This window comes from Mustela putorius, unplaced genomic scaffold (assembly GCF_011764305.1).
Source record: "Mustela putorius furo isolate JIRA1106 unplaced genomic scaffold, ASM1176430v1.1 tig00003871_pilon_pilon_pilon, whole genome shotgun sequence".
In the NCBI taxonomy this organism is placed as follows: domain Eukaryota; kingdom Metazoa; phylum Chordata; class Mammalia; order Carnivora; family Mustelidae; genus Mustela; species Mustela putorius.
The window spans coordinates 6,324,428-6,346,156 of NW_025422023.1; the positions used below are offsets into that span (position 1 = coordinate 6,324,428).

General features: G+C 38.2%; 1 protein-coding gene across 5 annotated transcripts in view; it reads left to right on the forward strand.

Annotated features, from left to right (window-relative positions):
- Positions 1-6,261: 6,261 nt before the first annotated feature.
- RAP1GDS1 (Rap1 GTPase-GDP dissociation stimulator 1) overlaps positions 6,262-21,729 on the forward strand; it is a 145,827-nt gene continuing 130,359 nt past the window's right edge. For 3 of the 5 annotated variants that reach the window (XM_004756023.2, XM_004756028.2, XM_004756024.2), the window contains exon 1: positions 6,263-6,471. In XM_004756023.2, coding sequence (XP_004756080.1) covers positions 6,468-6,471 — 4 coding nt within the window. In that variant the 5' untranslated portion in view covers positions 6,263-6,467. Of the gene's footprint in view, positions 6,472-21,729 lie in introns of all 5 variants that reach the window. The other 2 variants (XM_004756025.2, XM_045067041.1) reach the window with 1 other exon arrangement.

A 21,729-nucleotide genomic window follows, 5' to 3' on the forward strand; every position in this document is an offset into this window, starting at 1 on the left:
GGTTCTTGTCTTGGACTTTCCCTCTATGGCATTATATTCAACAATCAGTTCTCTAGGTGCTCTGAAGCCACCCATTTGTTTTACTTTGGTACAACTTTCCCATTATTGTGAAATGTGGAACATACAATGAGATGAGTAGACTGGGTAAGGAGCCCGTAAACTGAGACCTCATCCTTTTCTAAGCCTGTATCTCGTTAATGAACTCTCACAGACTGAGTTAAATTCAAAGTTTAGAGAAGGAAAGGAAGCAAAATTTACCCATAATTATCCAATAGTCTAAAAACACAGAGTTATAATAAATCCTTGTATATTATGGTTTGGAATCTTAGATGCAAAGCAAGCTTCTAACCCCTCCTTTTAAATGCAATAGAATGGCAAAGCCAATTGAAATTAAAATCGGCTAATTATCATTTCAAGAATAAATGAGCCTATATCCTAATCAAAAGTAGCTGTGTTAAATATTCACAAATGAAATATTAGAGTAATGCAGATTCTGTCTTTCATATTTGTAAATTTCAGAGACACGGGAACAAAAATATATTTTATAGACAATAAAGAAAAAGACAATCTTCAGATAAAGATATTTTATAAGTATTATTTTTTAATATGACAAAGTCACACAAAATATAAAGTATTTTCCCTCAACACATTTATCTATGTATCATTACAGTGAGAACTAGAATCAGAGAGATTTAGATTTTACTTCTGCTTCCTTTATTTACTAGTTAAGATCCTAAGTTGAATTACTTAACCTCTGAACATGTTTCATCTGTAGAGCTGAGATAATAATACCTCATTCAGAGTGCTGTTATATTATTTAAAATAAGCAACTACACAATACCTAATTAGTCACCAAGCCAATACCACTTCCTTAGGATTTCTCAAGACTATCCATTACTGGGATGCCTGGGCGGCTCAGTCATTTAAGCATCTGCTTTCCTCTCAGGTCATGATCCCAGGGTTCTGGGGTCAAGCCCTGCTTCAGGTTCTCTGCTCTGTGGGCAGCCTGCTTCTCCCTTTCCCTCTGCCCGCTGCTCTGCCTACTTGTAATCCCTCTCTCCGTCAAATAAATAAGTAAAGTCTTTAAAAAAAAAAAAAAAGACTGTCCATTATTTTGTCCCCACTGCTTCTATTTTAGTTCAGCTCACACCTAGAATATTACAATAGTTTCCCAGTCTCCAGTCTTGACCTCATTCTTAGCCACTTCCCACTTTGCAACTATTACAATATAAATTTAACTATGATATTTTTGAACTTCAAACTTTCAAACCCTTCAATAACTCCCTGCTACTATCAGGATAACATCCAATACCTCATCTCAGCCATCAAGGCCTTATAAGATTTGATCCCTCTTGTTTACTTTTATTTCATGACCTTTTCCCTTTCCCCAAATCTGTCCACACCTCACCCTAGGCATTAAGTGCTTGCACATTCCTCAAGACAAAACTGTCTTATTTACACTTGTGGTACCTAATTCCTAGGGAGCATGGCACATGCTGTCAACAAATATTGCTTTCTTTAACCTATTACTTCTTTTCCTACCCTTATACTGTTTTCATCATGTTATTACATTTCTCAGAAAGTTTCGATGACTCCCTGTTTCTTACCTTATCAAGTTTAAATTCCTTTGCTTGGCTTTTTTTACCCTCATGATCTGTCCCTCATACTAAATCTCTAGTCTTATTTCTAACTGTGCCCCAATATGCACCCTTTTTTATGGTCTTACAAATATGATATATCTATGCCTTAGCATATGCTGTTTCGCTCTCTTGGAATAGATGTCTTTCTTCCAACCTCTCTCCACAAAAATTCTATCCATCCATAGCCTCTCCTTATAAAGCCATCTTTGACTAATTTTTTTTTCTTAATACGTCAGCACTCATAGACTTAGGAGATTTTCTAATAGGAAAGACTTTAAAAATGGACTGTTCCCTATTTCTGTTTCACACGATACACATCTATAGTTATCTCTTATAGCACTTAGCATAGTGCTGAGCTCAGAACAGATGATGTTGTAGTGCTTTGTTCCATCTAAAAAATGCATACAATCTAGGGTTATAGTTGTTTGCAATATATAGATATTAGTCAGTTTAAGGTGGCAGACTATGAAAAAAGAAAATTTTAATTTCATAATATTTAGAAAATGGTTAACATATTAAGTGGGGGACAGATAGGGTTACAACGGGCCAGGGGTTAAGACATTTCTGTTATTTAAACCTAGACTAGCCTAAGCTCACAGAGGTATTTTGAAACTAGAGTTTAGGTAAAAGACTATTCACTGCCCACTCATTTCTTTATCACTGCAAAGTTCAGTTAACTACTCCAGTGAGATTCCCTTAAATGATATTCAGAACGTTGTGGTGAAGGAGAGGCAATCAGTTCCCTATTATTCTTTTAAAGAACATTCTATCTCTTATGTTCCAACTTCCTCTTGCTCTGCCACTCCTAGTATAGTTCCTTTAAAGAATTTAAATCATTTTTTAACCTCTTTATGAAGTTTAAATTCTTAGCCAGTTATGTGCATCAATGAGGTAAGTTATATTATAAACCTTGCCAAAATAGAATGATTGTGAGCTTTTCTAATAAACATTTTCTCTGATCTTTCTTCCCCTACGTCCAACAGCTATCTGCCGAACTGTGAGCCAAGTTTCAAAAAAACCTTCATTTACAAATACATCTGTGATACCTAATACATCTTTTAGATAGAATGTGAAAACCTCTGCATTGTGCCAGAATGTCCTCTCTTATCTCTCTTATTTTGCAGCAGGTCTAATGAAATCCTAACTATTGCTTAACCCTGAGCATGGACACTAGCAGATTTATTTCTGGAAAGCCGTGACATCTGGAGAATATTTTCTAGCTATTTATGTAATCAGTGATTAGAGGTATCCTCAAAGCAATTTTTCTAATATGTAAGCTTTTTGAGATCAGGGGCCGTAGTTTATTTTTTTTATCACTAGTGCCTACTACAGTGCCTAATATAGTAGGCAGTCAATCTCTATTCACTGAGTGAATAAACTGGTACAAAGACCAGCAGAAGACTCACAGTTTAACATAGAAATGACACAGATAGCAGCTGTCATCATCATCATCATTAAAAATATTTATTGTCGGAGCACCTGAGTGGCTCAGTGGGTTGGGCCTCTTCCTTTGGCTCGGGTCGTGATCTCGGGGTTCCAGGATCGCACCCCGCGTTGGGCTATCTGCTCAGCGGGGAGCCTGCTGCCCCCCCCCACTGCCTGCCTTTCTTCCTACTTGTGATCTCTGCCAAATAAATAAATAAAATCTTTTAAAAAATATATTTATTGTCTAATATTGCCTAAAAATATTTATTATCTAATTTTACTAGAGTTTATAAAAAGAATATTAACATCAATCTCTTAGGATAAAAACTCTGAAAGAATTCATACAACAAATTTTTATTGAGCACTTGCTGCGTACTAGCTCTGTACCAGCACTGGGGATACAATGGCAAATAAAGCAGACAAAAATCTCTGCCTTCGGGGAGCTTAAATTTAAATTGGAGTGAATACCAATAGCAAAATATGTATTATTTTAGTGATAAGTGCTAAGGAAAAAAATCAATATGGAATTCAGAATATGAAGTGGGAGTGTTGAAGGTTTAGATAAAATGGGTAGATAGGGAAGTCCTCATCCAACTAACTTTTGAATAAAAAGATGAAGGCAGAAAGTAAAGATATGAAATAAGGTCGTATTTCTAAAACACGAGAAGAAAGGTGAGGTGAGGAGAACTAGTGTTATGTGTAAAAGGGTAGATGTTACACTAGCCCACTTCCACATGTAGCATTGAGTATTGGGTCTCACTGCCATCGTATCAGTGCTTTGGGACTCACTGTATGCAGTATGCCTAGACAGCCCTATGGTTTTAATTAGTAGGAGTGCTGAGGAAATGGATTGTAGAATGAAGCAGAACAAATAAAGCACTTAAACTAGTGTCAGGTGGGAGGTCACAAAGCTGCTTCAGCAGCTTTTGCTAGTTTGAATTCATACATCCAAATGAAAGATAGAAAGTGCTCTTAGAAATTATTTTAATACAGAATTAGAAAAGAAAGTAACAGGAAAAATGAAGCAAGTAGATTTGAGAATCTGGAAGAGATTAATGAGAAAGACAAAAAAGAAAACCAGCAATACAAAAGGACCAATGGTGAGCTGGAGAGGTCCAAAATGAATGTGGAACATGGTGGGGGTGTGTGTGCATGTGTGTAACTTGCATTGGTATGTTATGGATTTGGTCATGTCCCCTGCAAACTCATATGTTTAAGACCTAACACCCAGTATCTCAGAATTTAACCTTATTTGAAAATAGGGTCATTGTCGATATAATTGAAGGTGAAGTCATACTAGAGTAGTTGGGCCCCTAATCTACTATGACTGGCATCCTTATTAAAAAAAGACACCACATTTGGACATGCCGTGTGTGAAGATTGTGGAGTTATGCCACTATAAGCCAACCACCTATCAGAAGCTAGGAGAGGCTTGGAAGAGATCCTTCCTTGGTGCCCTCAGAGGGAGGATGGCCCGGACAACACTTTAATTTCAGACTTCTGGCCTCTGGAACTGTGAGACAATTTCTATTGTTCTGAGCCACACCTTTAGTGATACTTAGTTACCGGCAGCCCTAGGGAACTCATTTAGCAGGTGAGATTAGTTTAAGGCCAACAACAAAAACATCCGTCTATCACGGAAAGGCAAAAAGTGCGTTATGAGTGATGTACCTGATTGTCTTAGGGATCAGAAAGACATAATGGCTTGGACATCTGTAATTAAAATTGTATTTTCTTGTTTCACCAAACCTCTCTTTTTAATTATCACGTTTCCTTTTTGTTTTTATAAGACTCACAGGAAATCTGCTCTGCTTAAAGAATTACAAGGCACTTCTGACCTTTGTGCTTATAGTATCAAAAACGGTAACTGATGTGACCTTAAGAGAGGGTCACGGCTTAAGGGACGGAAAGCTCCTTTTATCAGCATTGAATTCAAAAAGTTGAAAGGGAAAAGCAACCTGGTTTCAGCTATGCAGCATCTCTCTTCCACAGGTTGTACTGCTGACGGCGGCCCTCTCCCCCGCAGGAGCGCGGCCGTTGCTGCCCGGGGAGAGCGACCTGACTCCTCACAACTGGCAGGGGTCAGAGCAAGGCAGGGTACTGAGAACAGGGTTTCCTGCAGCCTCCTCCCGCAGGGCAGAGGAACGAAAACCAGCCCCTTGCCTGCGCGCATGCTCAGTCAGGAGTGCGCCGTCCACAGAGCGCGCCCGAGCTCAGTTCCCCGCAGCTGGCGGGGGGGGGGGGGGCGTCGGGAACCGGCCGCGGTCGGGCGGACCGAGGAAACTCCGGCCGGCCGGCGGGCTGGGCGGGGCTGCCGCTTACTCAGCCCGACTTTCATTCTCCTGTCTCGGTAACCCTGTTCCCGCCACCATCGAAGGGAGTGGGGCGGAGCTGTGCACAGACCGGTAGGGTGGAGCCCGAGGGCACCCTAGTTAAATGGCCTTTCAGGCTTCTCCGGGGAATGGAAGGCCGCGCTTCTCTAAGAACACACTCCCTGAGGAAACCCTGGGGCGATCGCTTTTCTCGACTGCTCAGGCCTCTGTTTTTAAACTAGTCACAGCCAAGACAACCCCACTATCCCACTGCTGAGCCCGCTGAGGTTAATAGCCCGCCCAGCGACCACCCTCCTGCTCTCCGCCCAGCGGCCCCACAGACTGCTTGGAAAGCGGGCGTCCCCAGGAACCTATCTGCCAGAGGCACTGGCTTCGTCGTCTATACGTCCATTCCAGCTCCGTTTCAGGACGTCCGCCCTGCTTCCCCCACCCAAGCGTCTCCTCCGGGAAATTCCCGCCTGTACAGGAGGGCTGTCCCGTAATGAACACGGGCCCGTTTTCCGGGTGTGGGTTGGCGGGTCGGGGAGCAAGCCGGGGCAAGCCAGCCAGTAGCATTCGGGACTCAGTATAGCCGCGCTGTATCCTCTCTGGCCCATCCACCGCACCTCAGGCAGTCGCCATCAAGCCGCTCCGCGGCGGCTGCAGCTGGTCCGCAAACACGCCCACCCGCACGCTCAGATTCACTGGCCTCGGGGGCGGGGGAGGGGGGACGGGGTAATGGCACTGAGCATGCTCTGTGGAGAGGGCGGGGCCCTGCCGGGCCGCGAGTCTAGGCAGGCGCTCCTCAGGCCGGCTCGGCGTCCCCGCCGCCCGCCCGCTCGGAGCCGCGCCCGCCGCAGGCTGCGCCCGCCCCGCCCCGCCCCGCCCCGCCCCCCGCCGCTCGTCCCCGCCGCGGCCGCGCCGCCTGCAGCAGCAGCAGCAGCAGCAGCTGCTCCTCCCCGGCGGCCGCCCCCCGCGGGTCCCTCCCTGGCTGCGGGAGAGACTGAGGTAGAGGGAGGACACAGCGCCGCGCCGCCCGCACCAGAGACCTTCGCCTCGCCCTGCTGGCTCCTCACCCTCTGGGAGAAACATGGGTAAGTCATCCTTCCTCCCCCGTCATCGCCTGACATTTTTCTCTTTCTCGGCGTGTTGCAGGGTGGGAAGCATTTCTCGCGCAAAGTTGCCGGATTTCTCCAATCCACGCGTGTAATACAGTGTCTCTTCGTCCGGGGAGAGTCGGCGCACGCGGAACGCACGCCGGTCCCCGGGCTGGGAGGGTCCCGAGCGCGGGGTGGGGTCGGGCCGCGGGGCGGACCGCCGCCCGGCTCTCGGGCACCTCGCTGCCGCGCCTCCCCTCCTCCATTCTTCCTGCCCGAGCCGGTGCCCCGGCACCGCGGAGCCTGCCTCGCGGGCTAGCATCCTCTGCCCCATCCCCGTTTCCCCGGAGGCCGCCCGCTTCCTTTCCCCGGCGTCTGCTGGTGTAGAGGCTCGGTCCCACCGCGAGAGAGACCACTTCGCGTAACTTCCCGGTCAGGGCGACCTTTCCCCATCTTGAGGACTGTTCATCCCGAGGCGGGGAAGTGAGAGCAAGTAGTTTGTCAGGGCGATTGTACAACCTGCACGGAGATTATTTTTGATGGGGGAGAACGGACAGCCTCATAGGTTGAGAGGATGACTTGTCAGAGGCCACGAGGAACGTGAGGAGGGAGGGATAGAACCGCTAGCTGTTGAATTGGTGTTGGGCGACTACAGTGTGCAATACTGCTGTGCTCGACCCGTTTTTTCGGTTCCTCCGCGTGTCTGCTGTAGGGGGAAACGCACCCTGGAACGTGTTACCGAACTTACGTGTTAGTTATTCTTTCCCAGCTTTCCCTGCCTTAATCTACATAATCTGATTTTAGTTGCTTTGTATGCATGGTTAATCTCAAGAAATTGTTTTGGGTGAGATACTTAAAACCGAATATATTTTCTAAGCCTCCATATAATTAATTCATCCTAAAATTTTTTTCATAACATATTGCTGAAGTTTTAAGTTCAGTAATTACAAAAACGTCTGATGAGTTCTGTGATTAAAAGACGATTTCTTTTCTTTTTTTTTTTTTAATAGTAGCGATTTGGAATATTATCCTTCGACATGTTCCTAGTTTGCTTCCACTCCTGTTATAATTTCCTCTTTTTAAAATTTGCTCCTTTGGCATCTGTCAACTCGGACTTTTCCCACCCCTTCCGTGCAAGTTATTTTAAGCCTAAAATGACTGTGTGGTTCTTTCATCTGTCAATACAGTGCTCAACACGTCTAGAGTTCAGTCACGGCAACTTAGAATCTTCAAGGAAGTATCTAAATCTAGAAATGGTGTCGATGGAGCTTACTGGAAAAGCACATCCTCCAAGCTCTGTTTCAGACGTTTGGCCATATAATGGGAAGAGGCTAGTGTTGGAGGAGGAGGTGGTATGAATGAAAAATGGATCTATGGCCCTGAATTTTATTTTCAGTTAACCCCCCCCCCTTTTAATGTAAAATTGGGTGACCCATACGGACCTAGCTTTTCTCTAGGAGTAGAATTTTAAATAGTAGAATTTTAAATTTAATTCAGGTTATTGAACACATTGTGAATTTTCCCTGAACATACAAATTTTTTCTCCTTATTTACCTGCCACAAGTTTGGCCTGTAAAATACATTTACCCATATTTCAAGGTGAGCTAAAAAATCCATTTAAATAAAATTTTAACTTACATGTTGAGTCAGAATCTTTTCAGTAGAAAAAATTCAGTTATTTTGCAATACTTAAGAATGAAAATACTTAAAATTATTTATTTAAAAATAACTGATCTTCAAAATCTTGAATGTTATTGCTTGATTTCAAAGAATGTTCAGATAGAAACCCATCTCTCATATGAAGCTTCTCAGATACTCTGATTAAATCAGTCTCCTCATAACACTCTGTACCTTGTTGGAAGCTTTTTAGCACTTACATAATCTGCCTTATAATGGAGTTGTTTATGTGTGTGTGTTGTGCATTTAGTAATGAGTTCCCGAAGATGTGAATTATGTCTTAACTAATTTTTGTGTACCCCATAGTGCTTTCCACATGGTAGATATTCAATAAATCTTTGGTGAGTTCACTGCTGAACTTAAAACCTATCTATTATTTTCAATTATGAACCTGAAAGTATTGGCTCTGAACATTCAGGTTGGTAGATAATTATGGAGGTTTGGAGGAATTGGGAACAGAGAAGTATAATTATACTACAAGTCCTCTTCTTACTAAAAAAAAAAAAAAAAAGAAAGAAAGTTGGGTTGTCTTAGAGGTATGGGTTTTGGGGTAGCCTCTAGACAAACCATTTCCTTCTGCACTGCTGTCTTCCATGGTAAGGAGGTTTAGTGTTTGATTACTAGGTATATGCAATAACATAAAATTGAAACCTTGTGAAGCAGTTTCATATTTGGAGCCAAGGAAGTTATAACAATTGATACATACATAAGAGGTACCCTGACTGATGGTGGGAAAGAAATCACTTTTTTAAGTCTTTCTAAGAAATAAGTAAGGTGATTAAAAAAAATATTCTCATGGCAGTGATTTCTCTCTGTAAGAAAGTGAAGAAAACTTTCTGTATTGTCTTATGGGCAATGGCTATAATACATATTTTATCATAAATTCACTGTGTACTTAATATTTATTGAATATCACCCATGTACAATGAATTGTAGGAGGACAGAGATAAGACATTCATACTTCAAGTTGCATATAACCTTAATAGGAACAATATGATACATACACAGATAGCTGTAAAATAAAGTATAAGTGATATAAAAGACCTTTACATATATTATAGATTCAGGGCACGGAGAGGTTTTAGAAGAGGGATGTTATTTGAATGAAAGGTTGGTTAAGCTTTTGAAAGGTAGAAATGAATGGAGACTGTTAGGATGGGGTTAGCAGGAGAGGTATTGCACAAATGAAGACATAGAGATAGACACCACTCAAGGATGATTAAATAGCCATGTTTGGCTGGAGCAAAAGGTAAGGTAAGAGTGGGTGTCAGAGAAAAAGTATTTGTAGGTAAAGACCAGATAATGGAGGACTTTAAATGCTAAGTTGAGGTTTTTTGGACTTTGACTTGTCTGTTGAGGGACTATGAAACATTTTTATGCAGTTAAGTGATGGATCACATCTGTGGTTTAGAAAATTAATCTGTTAATTGATTGAAGGATGGGTTAGATGAAAAAATAGAGAACACTTCAGAAGGTGTTTGTTGTAGTTTGGATGGAAATATTTACCAACCAGAACTAGGCTATAGAAGTGGAAATAGAATGTTGCAAATGAAGAACAGGATTCACTAGCCAACCAATTGAATATAGAGTTGAGAAAGAAATACAGTATCGCCTGGGCAATAAAGAAAATGCAGAACTATTAATATATATTTAATCCATTTGAAGAGGAAACATGAACAGTCAATTTTGGACCTGAAGAGTTGGACATTTAGATTCTCTGCTCATTGATGACAAGGACTCTCATTAGGTTTTGAATACATTTTTAACATTAGTGTCTGGCACATAGTAGCCATGCAGTAAATATTTGTTGACTGGCTGAAACAAGGTAAGAAAATATTTAGGTAAAAACTAGGTAAAAAAAAAATTAAACAAATAGTTATTTTAACTTTTAAGAGAGGATTTGAATAGGAAGTTATCCATAAATATCCTGAGATGATATTTCAAGTTAGTTTGGAGGCTGAGAGGCAACAGAGAGAATAAAATTTGTCCAAGGTTAAGAATCTTGAGGAATGACCCATTGTTGGGGAAGAAGAATGGAATGAGACTGAATGACAGTGAAAGAGAAGTAGGTAGGAGTGAAAGACTAGAATTGGCCTGTGGCTAATTTCATTAAAGACTAAATGGTCAATAATGTCCATTGCTTTGGGACAGAGTGGTAAGGACTGAGAAAAGGACCTGTGTTGATAGGGTTTGATTAGGATATTACCCAGGATATTTTCTAAAAAGCAGCTTTAAAAGATATAGTAGATATGGAGGTCAGTTGTAGAGGCTGAGTAACAAGTAAGTGGAACTAGAAATTCACTATGTATTCATGCTTTATCCCTTGACCTATTTGAAGATATGTTAAGTAAGCATAGGTTTCTTTAAACATTTTTAAAACATTGCACTTTACATGGAATGACACATGCTATTTTCTTGCCTGAGAATAATTTGTAATTTCACCATAGTGCTTCACATTTCTTTGACATTCCGTTTTTTATGCCATTATGTCTTAGTATAGTATACTTTTTATGCTTGCAAAATCTGTTGTGCAGAGTGAGCTTAGAAATGGTTTTATAATTTTACATGGCATTTTACCTAAAATACACTCTTTACTGATGAATGGTTTTATTACTTTTTATTTACTATTAGATTTTGTGAATGTGGGATTTCTCTAGTTATATTTATGCCTCTTACTATACTCTTAATTCCTGGAGTTTTTTTTTCTCTATAAATATATATTAGCTTTATAGAGAAATTTTCCCCCCTCTTTTATTTTTAAGTTCAGGAATGGTTTCACAGATAAATTTAGAAAATAGTACTTCTACTTGTTTTTTTTTGTGAATTAGAGTGATACATTTTTTTTGGTAAAGTGGTAATCAATCAAATTTATTATTTTGAAGAGCATAAATGACAGATTGCCTAGTTCAGCAATTTTCCTTATGTTGGCATTATATCTTTGTCCCATATACCTATTTTTTTTTCAGATGGGAAAAGGGTTAAATTCACTATCTTTGGTAAAGTCATATTTTGAAGTCTCTAGTACTACTATATGGGAAGTTAGGATAGCGCGAATTCATTTTGAGAACTGTTGGGTTTTAACTTTCATGGTGGAAGTTTCTGGGTGCCTTTGGGGAAAATAGTGTGGCCTTCCTCTTCAGAGATTCCAGGTCACCTGAATTTGGGCAATTCTGGTGTTATTAGTGGCACGAGCAGTGGCCATAAGAATTACCCAAATTTTTAGGAGTGCCTTGGTGGCTCAGTGGGTTAAGCATCTGGCTTTGGCTCAGGTCATGATCTCGGAGTCTTGGGATTGAGCCCACATTGAGCTCTGTGCTCAGCAGGGAACCTGCTTCCCCCTCTTTCTCTGCCTGCTGCTGAGAAACTTTTGTTGCTGGAAGTTAAAAGTGAGAATTAGGATAGTGATAAATGGAAGTGTTAAATTGAGCTGTAGCTTACAAACTCCAAAGTCCTTCCAACCAACTTTTTGTACAGAAAATGAATTTTTTCCATATGAGCTCTGTATCTGTCCTCTGCTCTAAAGGCTATTTTTGCTTAATTTTGTCCATATTTATGACTTCAACTACTATATATATGCTATTAGTCCCTACATATACTATATGTGTTTATATATATTATTAAATATGTATGCGTGTATATACTATATATATAGTCAGTATAGGCATACATATACTATACTTATAGTATATGTAGGCATACTTTTAACAATATAGGTTACTACATATGTTATATATAATATATAGGCACTATATATAACGTTTGGGCTATATGTAGGCACTTTATATAATACATGTATGGACTATAATAAATGTAGGCACAGGGGCGCCTGGGTGGCTCAGAGGGTAATTAAGCCTCTGCCTTCAGTTCAGGTCATGATCCCGGGGTCCTGGGATCCAGCCCCACATCAGGCTCTCTGCTCATCAGGGAGCCTGCTTCCTCCTCTCTCTCTGTCTGCTTCTCTGCCTACTTGTGGATCTCTGTCAAATAAATAAATAAATTAAATATTTATAAAATAAATATGTAGGCACATATACATGTATGGGCTATCTTTTTATCTAGGTGATTATTAAATATTTCTACATGCATAGTTAATTCAGACTCATTCAGTTCAAAATGAAATTCATCATGCAATTTTTAATAATGATTAACTAGAAGTGTGATGGTTAATGTTTAACCAAAAGCCCTTCTCCAAAAAAGCCCTGATTTGTGGAGGTTGTTGATATCCTGTGAATGTATAGTTAGGAAAAGATGAGCTGCAGTAAACCATTATATAGTAGATCCATCATATAGATACAGATAATAGTGAAATGTAGTAAAATAATTAAGTAGTTATGAGTTTTGAGTATTAATACCTTTTTTTAACATAACTTATTTAGGCTTATTAGGTTAGTAATGGCTGTTTTAATAGTTGCTTCATAAAATTCCTAAAAATTTAATAATCATGTCTCATGGGCTGGTACAAGAGGGTTTTACTACACCAATGAATTAATAATTACTATTATCATTTAATAAGAATTATTGATGTCAATTATGTTAATGCTTTAATTTAATCTTTTCAACAATTCTGTGAAGTAGATGACACTGTCCCCATTTTACTGATTCACAGAATCAGATAATTTATGCAGGGGAAGAGAACTAAGTCTCTAAAATCCTGTTCAGAGCAGTGAGTCTCAGACTCTAGCTTACTTAAGAATCATGTAGCGTTTTTTAAGAAGAAAAAATTACTAGGCCCCTCCCTCAGAAATTTTGATTCTGTAGGTGTTGGGTGGGCTGAGAATTTGCTTTGTCAAGACATTGGCAGATGATGTTGCACTTTCAATAGCATCGCTATAGAGCATAGGTTTGTAGGCTTTTTACATAAAGGGCCAGATGCTAAATATTTTAGGCTTTGTAGTCCAATAGGCAAAATCAAAGATATTACATACAAAGAGAGAAATATATGATGAAAGGAAACAAATATCCACAAATATTTTGTTGTTGACTGAATTCAAAGTACGACATCAAGTGAACACAAGTTATTGCAATACAGATCTACTAATGAAAATATTATAATTCTGTTTTTCAGATAGCATTTCACTTAATTGGTATTCAGAGTTACCGTATCATCAGAATTGATCCAGATGTTATTTGTTAATACAGATCTGTAATGTGATTTAATGGATTTTGTCTTTGAAACATGTTTTTACACAGATAGATACTGCCAAATACTGTTATCAGTCATGAGCATATGATTTTATTAATGAGCATATTCATTTCTATGAAAGGAATTTATAGAATTCTTTTAGATTCTTATTCTCTTGATACTTGCTATTTAGCATGCTACTACATTGCAGGTTAACTGCTTCTGACAGAAAGGTAGAAGCTCCTCAGTTGCTTGGTAAAGTGTATTTTTGATGTATAGAAGTTTCTTTTGCATTTGAAATGAGGTCTGAAAAACACTGCTGTAACCATAGCTTGAGCTTGCAAAATATATCTGTTGCAAATTTGTGTATGCATTGAGATCTTCTTCTTTTAACATTTGACTGCACAAGAAGTGTATATAACGGATTGATGGTTACTTGTGTTTCCAACAGTGTTGTCAAAGTGACAGCATAGTTGAAATTTCTCATATAAGCACTATATTGCCTTGATTTTCAGGTCAGATTTTAGGAAATATCAAATGTGCAGCAAATCTAATTTCCAGAGGAATTCATTGTTTGGTAATAGTGGTTAAGGTATATCTTTTTTATTTTTTTCTCCCAGAAATTTCATCTCACCTTTGAGCTAGAAAATCACAATAAAACTGTATTGTGTTTACTAAGCCATTAAACTGTTACGTGATGAGGCAAGTCAGGGTATTCAGCTTCTACTTACCAAGTACATAGAACTGATGATGCTTATGTCTGTGAGAGTGAATGAAATTGATACTACTGGTTCAATAATACATGATAGTTTAAGACATTTTCTTAATAAAATGCCTGCTGATGAATAATATAATGAAGAACCATAGGCTTCAAATACCTTACATTTCACAAACTTTGTAAGTTTGTTCAGCTAAGCCTTTTTCCATTCATCACATTTTTATCACCATCAGTTATGGCACATCTTAGCAGATTCCCCTTCAGGTTGTACTGAATTAATTTATGTTCTCAGCTTTGAAAATAAACTTGCCTATTGTTCTATGCAGACTCTTCATAGAGGCTGATTCTTTAGTTGCATCATGCTCAACATCAGTGTTCCAAAAATAACATTAAGCAGTATCACTAATGTTTGTCAACTCATCAAAAACCAATGAAAATCTTTCAGAATCATGTACCTTGTTTTTTAGTTGAATATTGATAATGCTCCCTGTGTCCTTACCTCTTCAAGTAGCTATCATGATAGAAAGGCTATTCTCAAACAGTCGTGTTCTTCCCCCTGCCAAATGTTTCTTTGATTGTTGTATTCAGAACACAGTTCAGCTTACCATGAGTAAACAGCTTTCCTTGCTTGGTTAATAAGTGAGCCACTTAGAAACTTACTTTGTAGATTCATTTTCATTTTTATTTTTGTAAAGAAATTCAGCTGTGATGAGCAACTGTGTTTTATATTTTCTAATTTCTCTGATAATTACTTTTTTATGAATTGTGAATATGATGAATGCTTAGTCTGGTAATATAGGTGTAGTATTTTTCCAGTATAGGTATAGTATCATTGCATGATACATTGGTTTGTTATCTAATGCAATAACAAAATAATCCATACACCACTTATAATGCCTTAAAAGCATGACATTTGAAGTATATGGTTCCTGTTTTGACTTAATGATTAAAATGAAGTGTTATGATATGACAGTACACTTGGCGTTCAAAACAATGGACAGGCACATCTGTGCCACTGTAATTTGTAGTACTTCAAACAGAGTGTAAACTGATACATGATGTATATATGGTTTCTGTCTACCTACTCAACTCTGCCATCATAATGTGAATGCAGATATAAACAATAAATAAAGGAGTGAGTTGTGTTTCAGTAAAACTTTGTTAACGGACGCTGAAGTTTGAATTTCATGTAATTTTCACATCATGAAATATATTTCTCTTGATTTATTCAACGATTTACAAATGTAAAACTTTTAACTCTTGGGCCATACAAAAACAAGAGATGGACTGTAGTTTGCCTATTTCTACTATAGATTAATTGCTATACTACCTCACCTTTACCCCTACTTTTAAAGCTTGTGAATTCCCTAGCTCAGTGAATGGTATCACCACCCATCCAGTCAGTCATTCCTGAAATCTAGTCTTTCTCTTTCTAATAGCCATGAGATTCCGTAAGTTCTAACGATTCTTTGAATCAGCCCAGTGTCTACCTGCCAGTTCAGGGTCTTATCACCCCTTCTTGAGACTATTTCACTCTTCTGTAACAGATGTTCTTTTCCCCAGCATTTCCCCTCTTAACCAGTTTTTACATGCTGCTTGAGTACTCTGTTTAAAAGGTGAATCTGAGGGGCGCCTGGGTGGCTCAGTGGGTTAAGCCTCTGCCTTCGGCTCAGGTCATGATCTCAGGGTCCTGGGATTGGGCCCTGCATTGGGCTCCCTGCTCAGCAGGGCACGTGCAACCCCCCTTACTTACGATCTCTGTCTGTCAAATAAATAAAATCTTTAAAAAAAAATGAAATTGAAGAGGTAGAGGATAGAATCTCTCCTCTTTCATAAATTAATTCTGTAGTATAGCCTTTGGCCAGTTACTTAAGCTCTTTTAAATCCCTTTTTCATCTGTATTCTTCAAATACTATCATTATTATTGAATAAAAACCAAGTAATAGATTTCGATTAAAAATGGAAGGGGGGATAGAGCCCCTTTTCATAGAGAACTAATTTCATAAAGAACTAATACAAATTATAATGTGCAAACCTTTACACTCACTTATTTAATAAGACTGACCACCTCCCAAACCCAGATCATTGTATTTTTCCCCCTATTTTTTGGAAGGGGTGTGTGTGTGATGGTGCCTTTCTAGGCAGAATGATGGTATGGCATTTTTAAAGAGTCATCAAAGTGCAATAGGGCTGCTAGATTGTTTGTAGAAAGCATCATTTTCTTGTGTATATTAGAAAGCATTTTCTAACATACAAGGATTATATATTTAAACCAATTATATAAAATAAATTACATAGAATTCTATAATTTTAAAGAATATAAAACAAGTTAAATTATAAATTATGTAGAAAAGAATTATATAAAATTATATAAAATAATTTCAAATAACTAGTAAGTTCTCCTAACTTATGGGTGGGGGGTTGGTTTTTATAGTCAGAAAAACAACAACCAGGAATCATGGAACTTTAACAAAAAAATGCTTTCAAAACTGTGAACTAACACCATCTGAGATTGTTTTTAACAAGAAATTGATAAAAAAATAAAAATTATTTCCTTTAGTTCTTTTGAAAAATATTCCATTTGAAGATTCCTCAAGTAACTCCATTATAAGAGATGAGACTGATTATTATAAATAAACAAAACTTAGAGGCGCCTGGGTGGCTCAGTTGGGTAAGGGGTTGCCTTTGACTCAGGTCATGATCCCAGGGTCCTGGGATTGAGTCCCACATCAGGTTCCCTGCTCAGCGGGGAGCCTGCCTCTCCTTCTCTCTTTCCCCCTCCTCCCTACTTGTGCTCTCTCTCTCTCTCAAATAAATAAAATCTTAAAAAAAAAATTTTACATTGAAATATTTGTTTTACAGAAATAGAAATGTTAGTTTACTTTTAAAAGTATATAATTGGCTTCAAAAACAAAACCAATTACAATAAAGATAGGATTAATGCCGACTAACTTAATTTGCTTTGGTTGTAAGAATGCATTTTTGGCAAGAGTGGTGTGAAGCTCCAAGAAACAATAAAACTGTCACATTTCTGGTTCTATATGGTTTGTATAAAACATCATTGGTCAGATCAGAAACAAGAAACATAGGACTGTCATATTATGCATTACAGAAAGTGAAAAGTAATGCAAGTGGTGACAGTTTCTGCTTTTGAAAAGTTTAGAACCTCTAACTGGAAGATAATATTAAAGAAATGACTAATAGAAACAGATAAGGGTGTAATTTGGATTCTTGAAAGAAAAAACAAGAGCCCCAAGAATTTTAATGAGAGAAAACATCATATGTACCATTTCAGCCCTAGTATAGCTTCTCAGGAATATATAGGTGCTCATTACTTGAAATGATCAAGAAAGTAGTTCTTAGAACTTATTTATCTATTTAAACATTTAATGGAAGCTAGAGTATGTACCCAGCATTGTTATTACTCTTGAGATACAAGGGCAGAGGCTGCCTCTGCTACATTTCATTGTGATTCCCCTCCCTTCCCAACCAACCCTTTTTTTTTCTTTATTTTGCTGCACACATTCACATACATAGGCAGTTAGCTAGTACAACTATGTAACATGGTTGGGTTATAAATTCATTCTTGAAGGGTTTACATCTCTCTAAAGCAAGAATTAGGTAGACTTCACTTTGCACAGCTCTGATTTTCATGAAATCTGCATGAATTTCATTTAACATGGTAATATGTGGGCTGCCTGTCCAGTGGAAAGAACCTAGGTGTTGAAGACACACATGTCTGGATTTATCTCACCTTTGGCACTATCTTTTTTTTTTTAAAGATTTTATTTATTTATTTAACAGACAGAGATCACAAGGACGTAGAGAGCCAGGCAGAGAGAGAGAGGAAGGGAAGCAGGCTCTGCGCTGAGCAGAGAGCCAGATGCAGGGCTTGATCTCAGGACCCTGGGCTTATGACCTGAGCCGAAGGCAGAGGGTTTAACCCACTGAGCCACCCAGGCACTCCTGGCACTACCTTTCTAAGTAAGTTTTTCAGCTTTCAAATTGAACTTTCTTATCTACAGTATATAGATAGTAATAATAATCCTTTTTCATAAATATTATTAAGATAATAACCATATAAATTTTAATTTCTGTTTCCAAAGCTGAGCATACAGTCATTTTGGGGGAAACTGTACCTTGTGTTCAGTGGTAAAACATTCAAAGGATTTAATGCTGTTGGTTGTTTTATTTTAACCAAATCAGTTTAGTAAATATAATTATAGTAGATTATGTTTTCCAAAGCTGGCCACAACAATACCTCTTGCCCCCCATATATTCTTCTAGAACTTGCCATTCCCCATTGAGAGTTGGGGAGTTCTCTTACTGCTGAATATGGGCATGCTTGTGACTCACTTGTAACCAATAGAATGCACCAGAAGTGCTGTGTCATTTCCTAGATTTGGTAGTAAAACACAGTGTTGCTTTCACCTTGTTTGTGGGAATACCAGTCTGCTTGGAGCTTTGGAAAAGTCTGACCCTGTAGTTGCCATTCTGTGAGGAAACCATGCCATGTGGAGGGGCCTCAGGTGTCAGGTTGGCATTCATAACCTTCAAGTCCTTTGAGGCCAATTACGAGAACCATCAGATGATTCAGATGATGCCAGCCCCTGCTATGTAGTCACTCTTGGAGATACACCCCTATCCTTTGAAACTTTACATTGAGGCCCCAAACCTTGTGGAACAGAAAAACCCTCCTCAATGTGCCCTTTATGAATTCCTGTTTCACAGAATCTGTGAAATGGGTTTTGCTTTATGCCATTAAGTTCGAGGTAGTTTGTTATGTAACTGTAATAATTGGAACAGTTATAAAACCTGAAAGATGCATTGTTTCAGTAAGAAATAAATTGTTATTTAAACTCATCACAGTGGGAACTACCTGATGAATAAATGTTTACTGAGTTTTTCTTTTCATCTCAATGAAAGATAGCTTAACAGAGAATTTTGTCCTCTGTGGTTTATTTAATTTTCCCCTAAAGATATATTTGCTGCCAGAAAAGAAATATACATGTTTATATAGCTTAAACAGTTTACTGTTGCTTTATAGTAAATTTTACCTGTTTGGCTAATTAAAAATGTCAGTCAGTACTCTTAATAAGGATAGTTACCACTAAAATCTGTGTATTTTTTTTTTTCCAAAACACACTAGCCTAATAAAACCTGATGGGAGGGCACCTGGGTGGCTCAGTGGGTTAAAGCCTCTGCCTTCCGCTCAGGTCATGATCCCGGGGTCCTGGGATCGAAGCTCTCTGCAGTCAAATGCTCTACCCCTGAGCTATACCCCCTCGAAGCTCTCTGTTTGGCGGGGAGCCTGCTTTCCCCTCTCTGCCTGTCTCTCTGCCTACTTGTTATCTCTGTCTGTCAAATAAATAAATAAAAATCTTAAAAAAAACCCCAAAAACCCTGATAGGAAAAAGGAATATCTATATTCATCTCTCCAAATTAAAATGTAGTTGCTATCTTTGGTATTAATTTTAATGTTAATTTTATAATAATAACCTCATATTAGTATATTTGGCAAAATTAGTTTGAATCTGTATCTTTTCCATTACCTTTTGGGAGACAGTGGGTTTTAAGTTCGTTTCCACTGGAAAAAATAATACTTTATTGTATATTAACCAAGGGATTTCAATTATAGGGTCATTATGATTTTCTAAAATAATTTAATTGCAATAATAATATTTTTATTAAGAACATTACCATAGAAAGGTAATCAGTATTATAGTAACATTTGGATTGATTATGCTTTAAAGTTTGTATGTGTGTATTTGTAAATATAAAAAACTGCATACACGCACACACACACCCATGTCTTTACTCTGGAATTAAAACAAATTATCACTAGGGAAAGGGAGAAGTATCTCTAGGAGTATTACTCTAAATATAAGCTAAAAGCAAATCTCTGGAAAGAAGAGGGAAATTTTTTATGATCCTAAAATGTCTCCAGAAAGGGAGACTTACCTTTATTATAATTTATCAATTTCCCTTGCTCAGAAGGCCCTAATAGTGCAGGAATATCAAGAAATCCAAAGAGAATAATCTTCCATTACACAGTAATTTAAACAGGAGACATTTAATATAGAAATTATTAAGCAATAATAGGAAAGTAACTTTTTAAAGGTAGATAGCAAATCTGAAGAGAAATCTAGGGTTATGGGAGCATATCCAAGGAAGGACAAACTTGGTCAGAAGGTGATGGGATGCAGACTTGAGTTGTCTAGGGCTCTTGGATATAGTCCTGCTGCCTGAATTGAGAACTGGACAAAATGTATGTTGAAAGCTATGACTTGTGGACTTGTGACACTGCAGAAAATTATGAAAGCTGAGCCAGAAGGAGAGCATCTTCCTCTTCAGTGCTATCCATTGTCCTCAGATAGACAAATCTTGTATCATGCCACCTGGCAAAGGAAAAAATATTTAAAGGGCCCAGATTCGTTTTTATAGATTGGCAGTAATGAATTTCGAGCTAAGTAACAAGTTGATAGTTGACTTAATGTCTCTTCATCCTGTTGCTTTAATTTTCTTTCAAATTTATGGTGCATCGTAGCTTTAAGTAAGGGTATTGTCAAACTTTCTGTTAAGTTTTTATCTAAATTCTCCTTTGTTTTATCTTGAATCTCAATTTTCCTTTTGCTTTCTGTAGCATTATCCTGGGAAAATATTTGTGGGTTCATAAATAATAGTTGAAATAGTATCTTTTTTTTTTTTAGATTCTTAATATATACTTATGTTAAGCTCACCTTTCACATTTTTGATTATCTGTGTAGGTACCATTTTTTCTGTTTCGCATTTTATTATCCAGAAAATTTTAGGTGTTACCTAAAAATTTATGAATTTCAGTGTGTTTTATCTCTTCCTTGTTATTTATTAGGTTACTAAGTGGAACTACTCCCTTTGCACCAATCTTAATTAAATACTTTTAAGTATGTTCTGGTGAAGAATCTCGCTCAGGACTGCTTGTAAGTCTAAATATACAGCCCAAACACTTCTCTTAATCTGTCTTATATAGCCTTTAAACATTCCCCTACATTTAGCAGAATTTCATCTTATTCAATTTATATTATCTGTGCCTTGTCTGCTTTTCTTTCCCTGTTAGGTATATCCTAGAGTGTAGGGCAGAGCTTGGAGGGATGATTATCTTTTACTCTTGGATGTAAGTGCCAGAGCTAAAGCATTGTAGGTAGACACTTACGTATTATCCTGGAGAAGTAGAAATTCACAGCTAAAAAATAATTAAGTCCTAGATCAATGTTCTAATCTAAGGGAGTATGAGGGCCCAGAGATAAGTGGGGACTGAGAAACTGGGAAATACTGGATAATAGAGTAAACTGATAAAATGTTCTGTAAGATCTTGGTGGTAAGATATTGATACTGTAAGGACTCAAGTTTGTTTGCAGGCATATGCTAGGTATAAGAAACTGGAGCAGAGCGAATACATTTCAAGTGCTTATTTTTATGTTTAGAGAGTTTTTCCTTCGATATGAACTCAATTAGCTTACCTGTATAAAAGTGAAATTTGAAAGTATATGGTTTCTACTTTGTGGCATCTTCTGGAACTCTTGTGTATAGAGATCATTCCAATAGTTTTTTTTGTTTTTAAGAGAGAGTAGGTGCATGTGCTTGAACTGGGACAGGAGTCACAGAGGGAGAGGGAGAGAGAGAGACTCTTAAGCAAGCTCCATACCCAGCACAGAGTCTAATTCAGGGCTGATCTCAATGACTCTGAGATGATGACCTG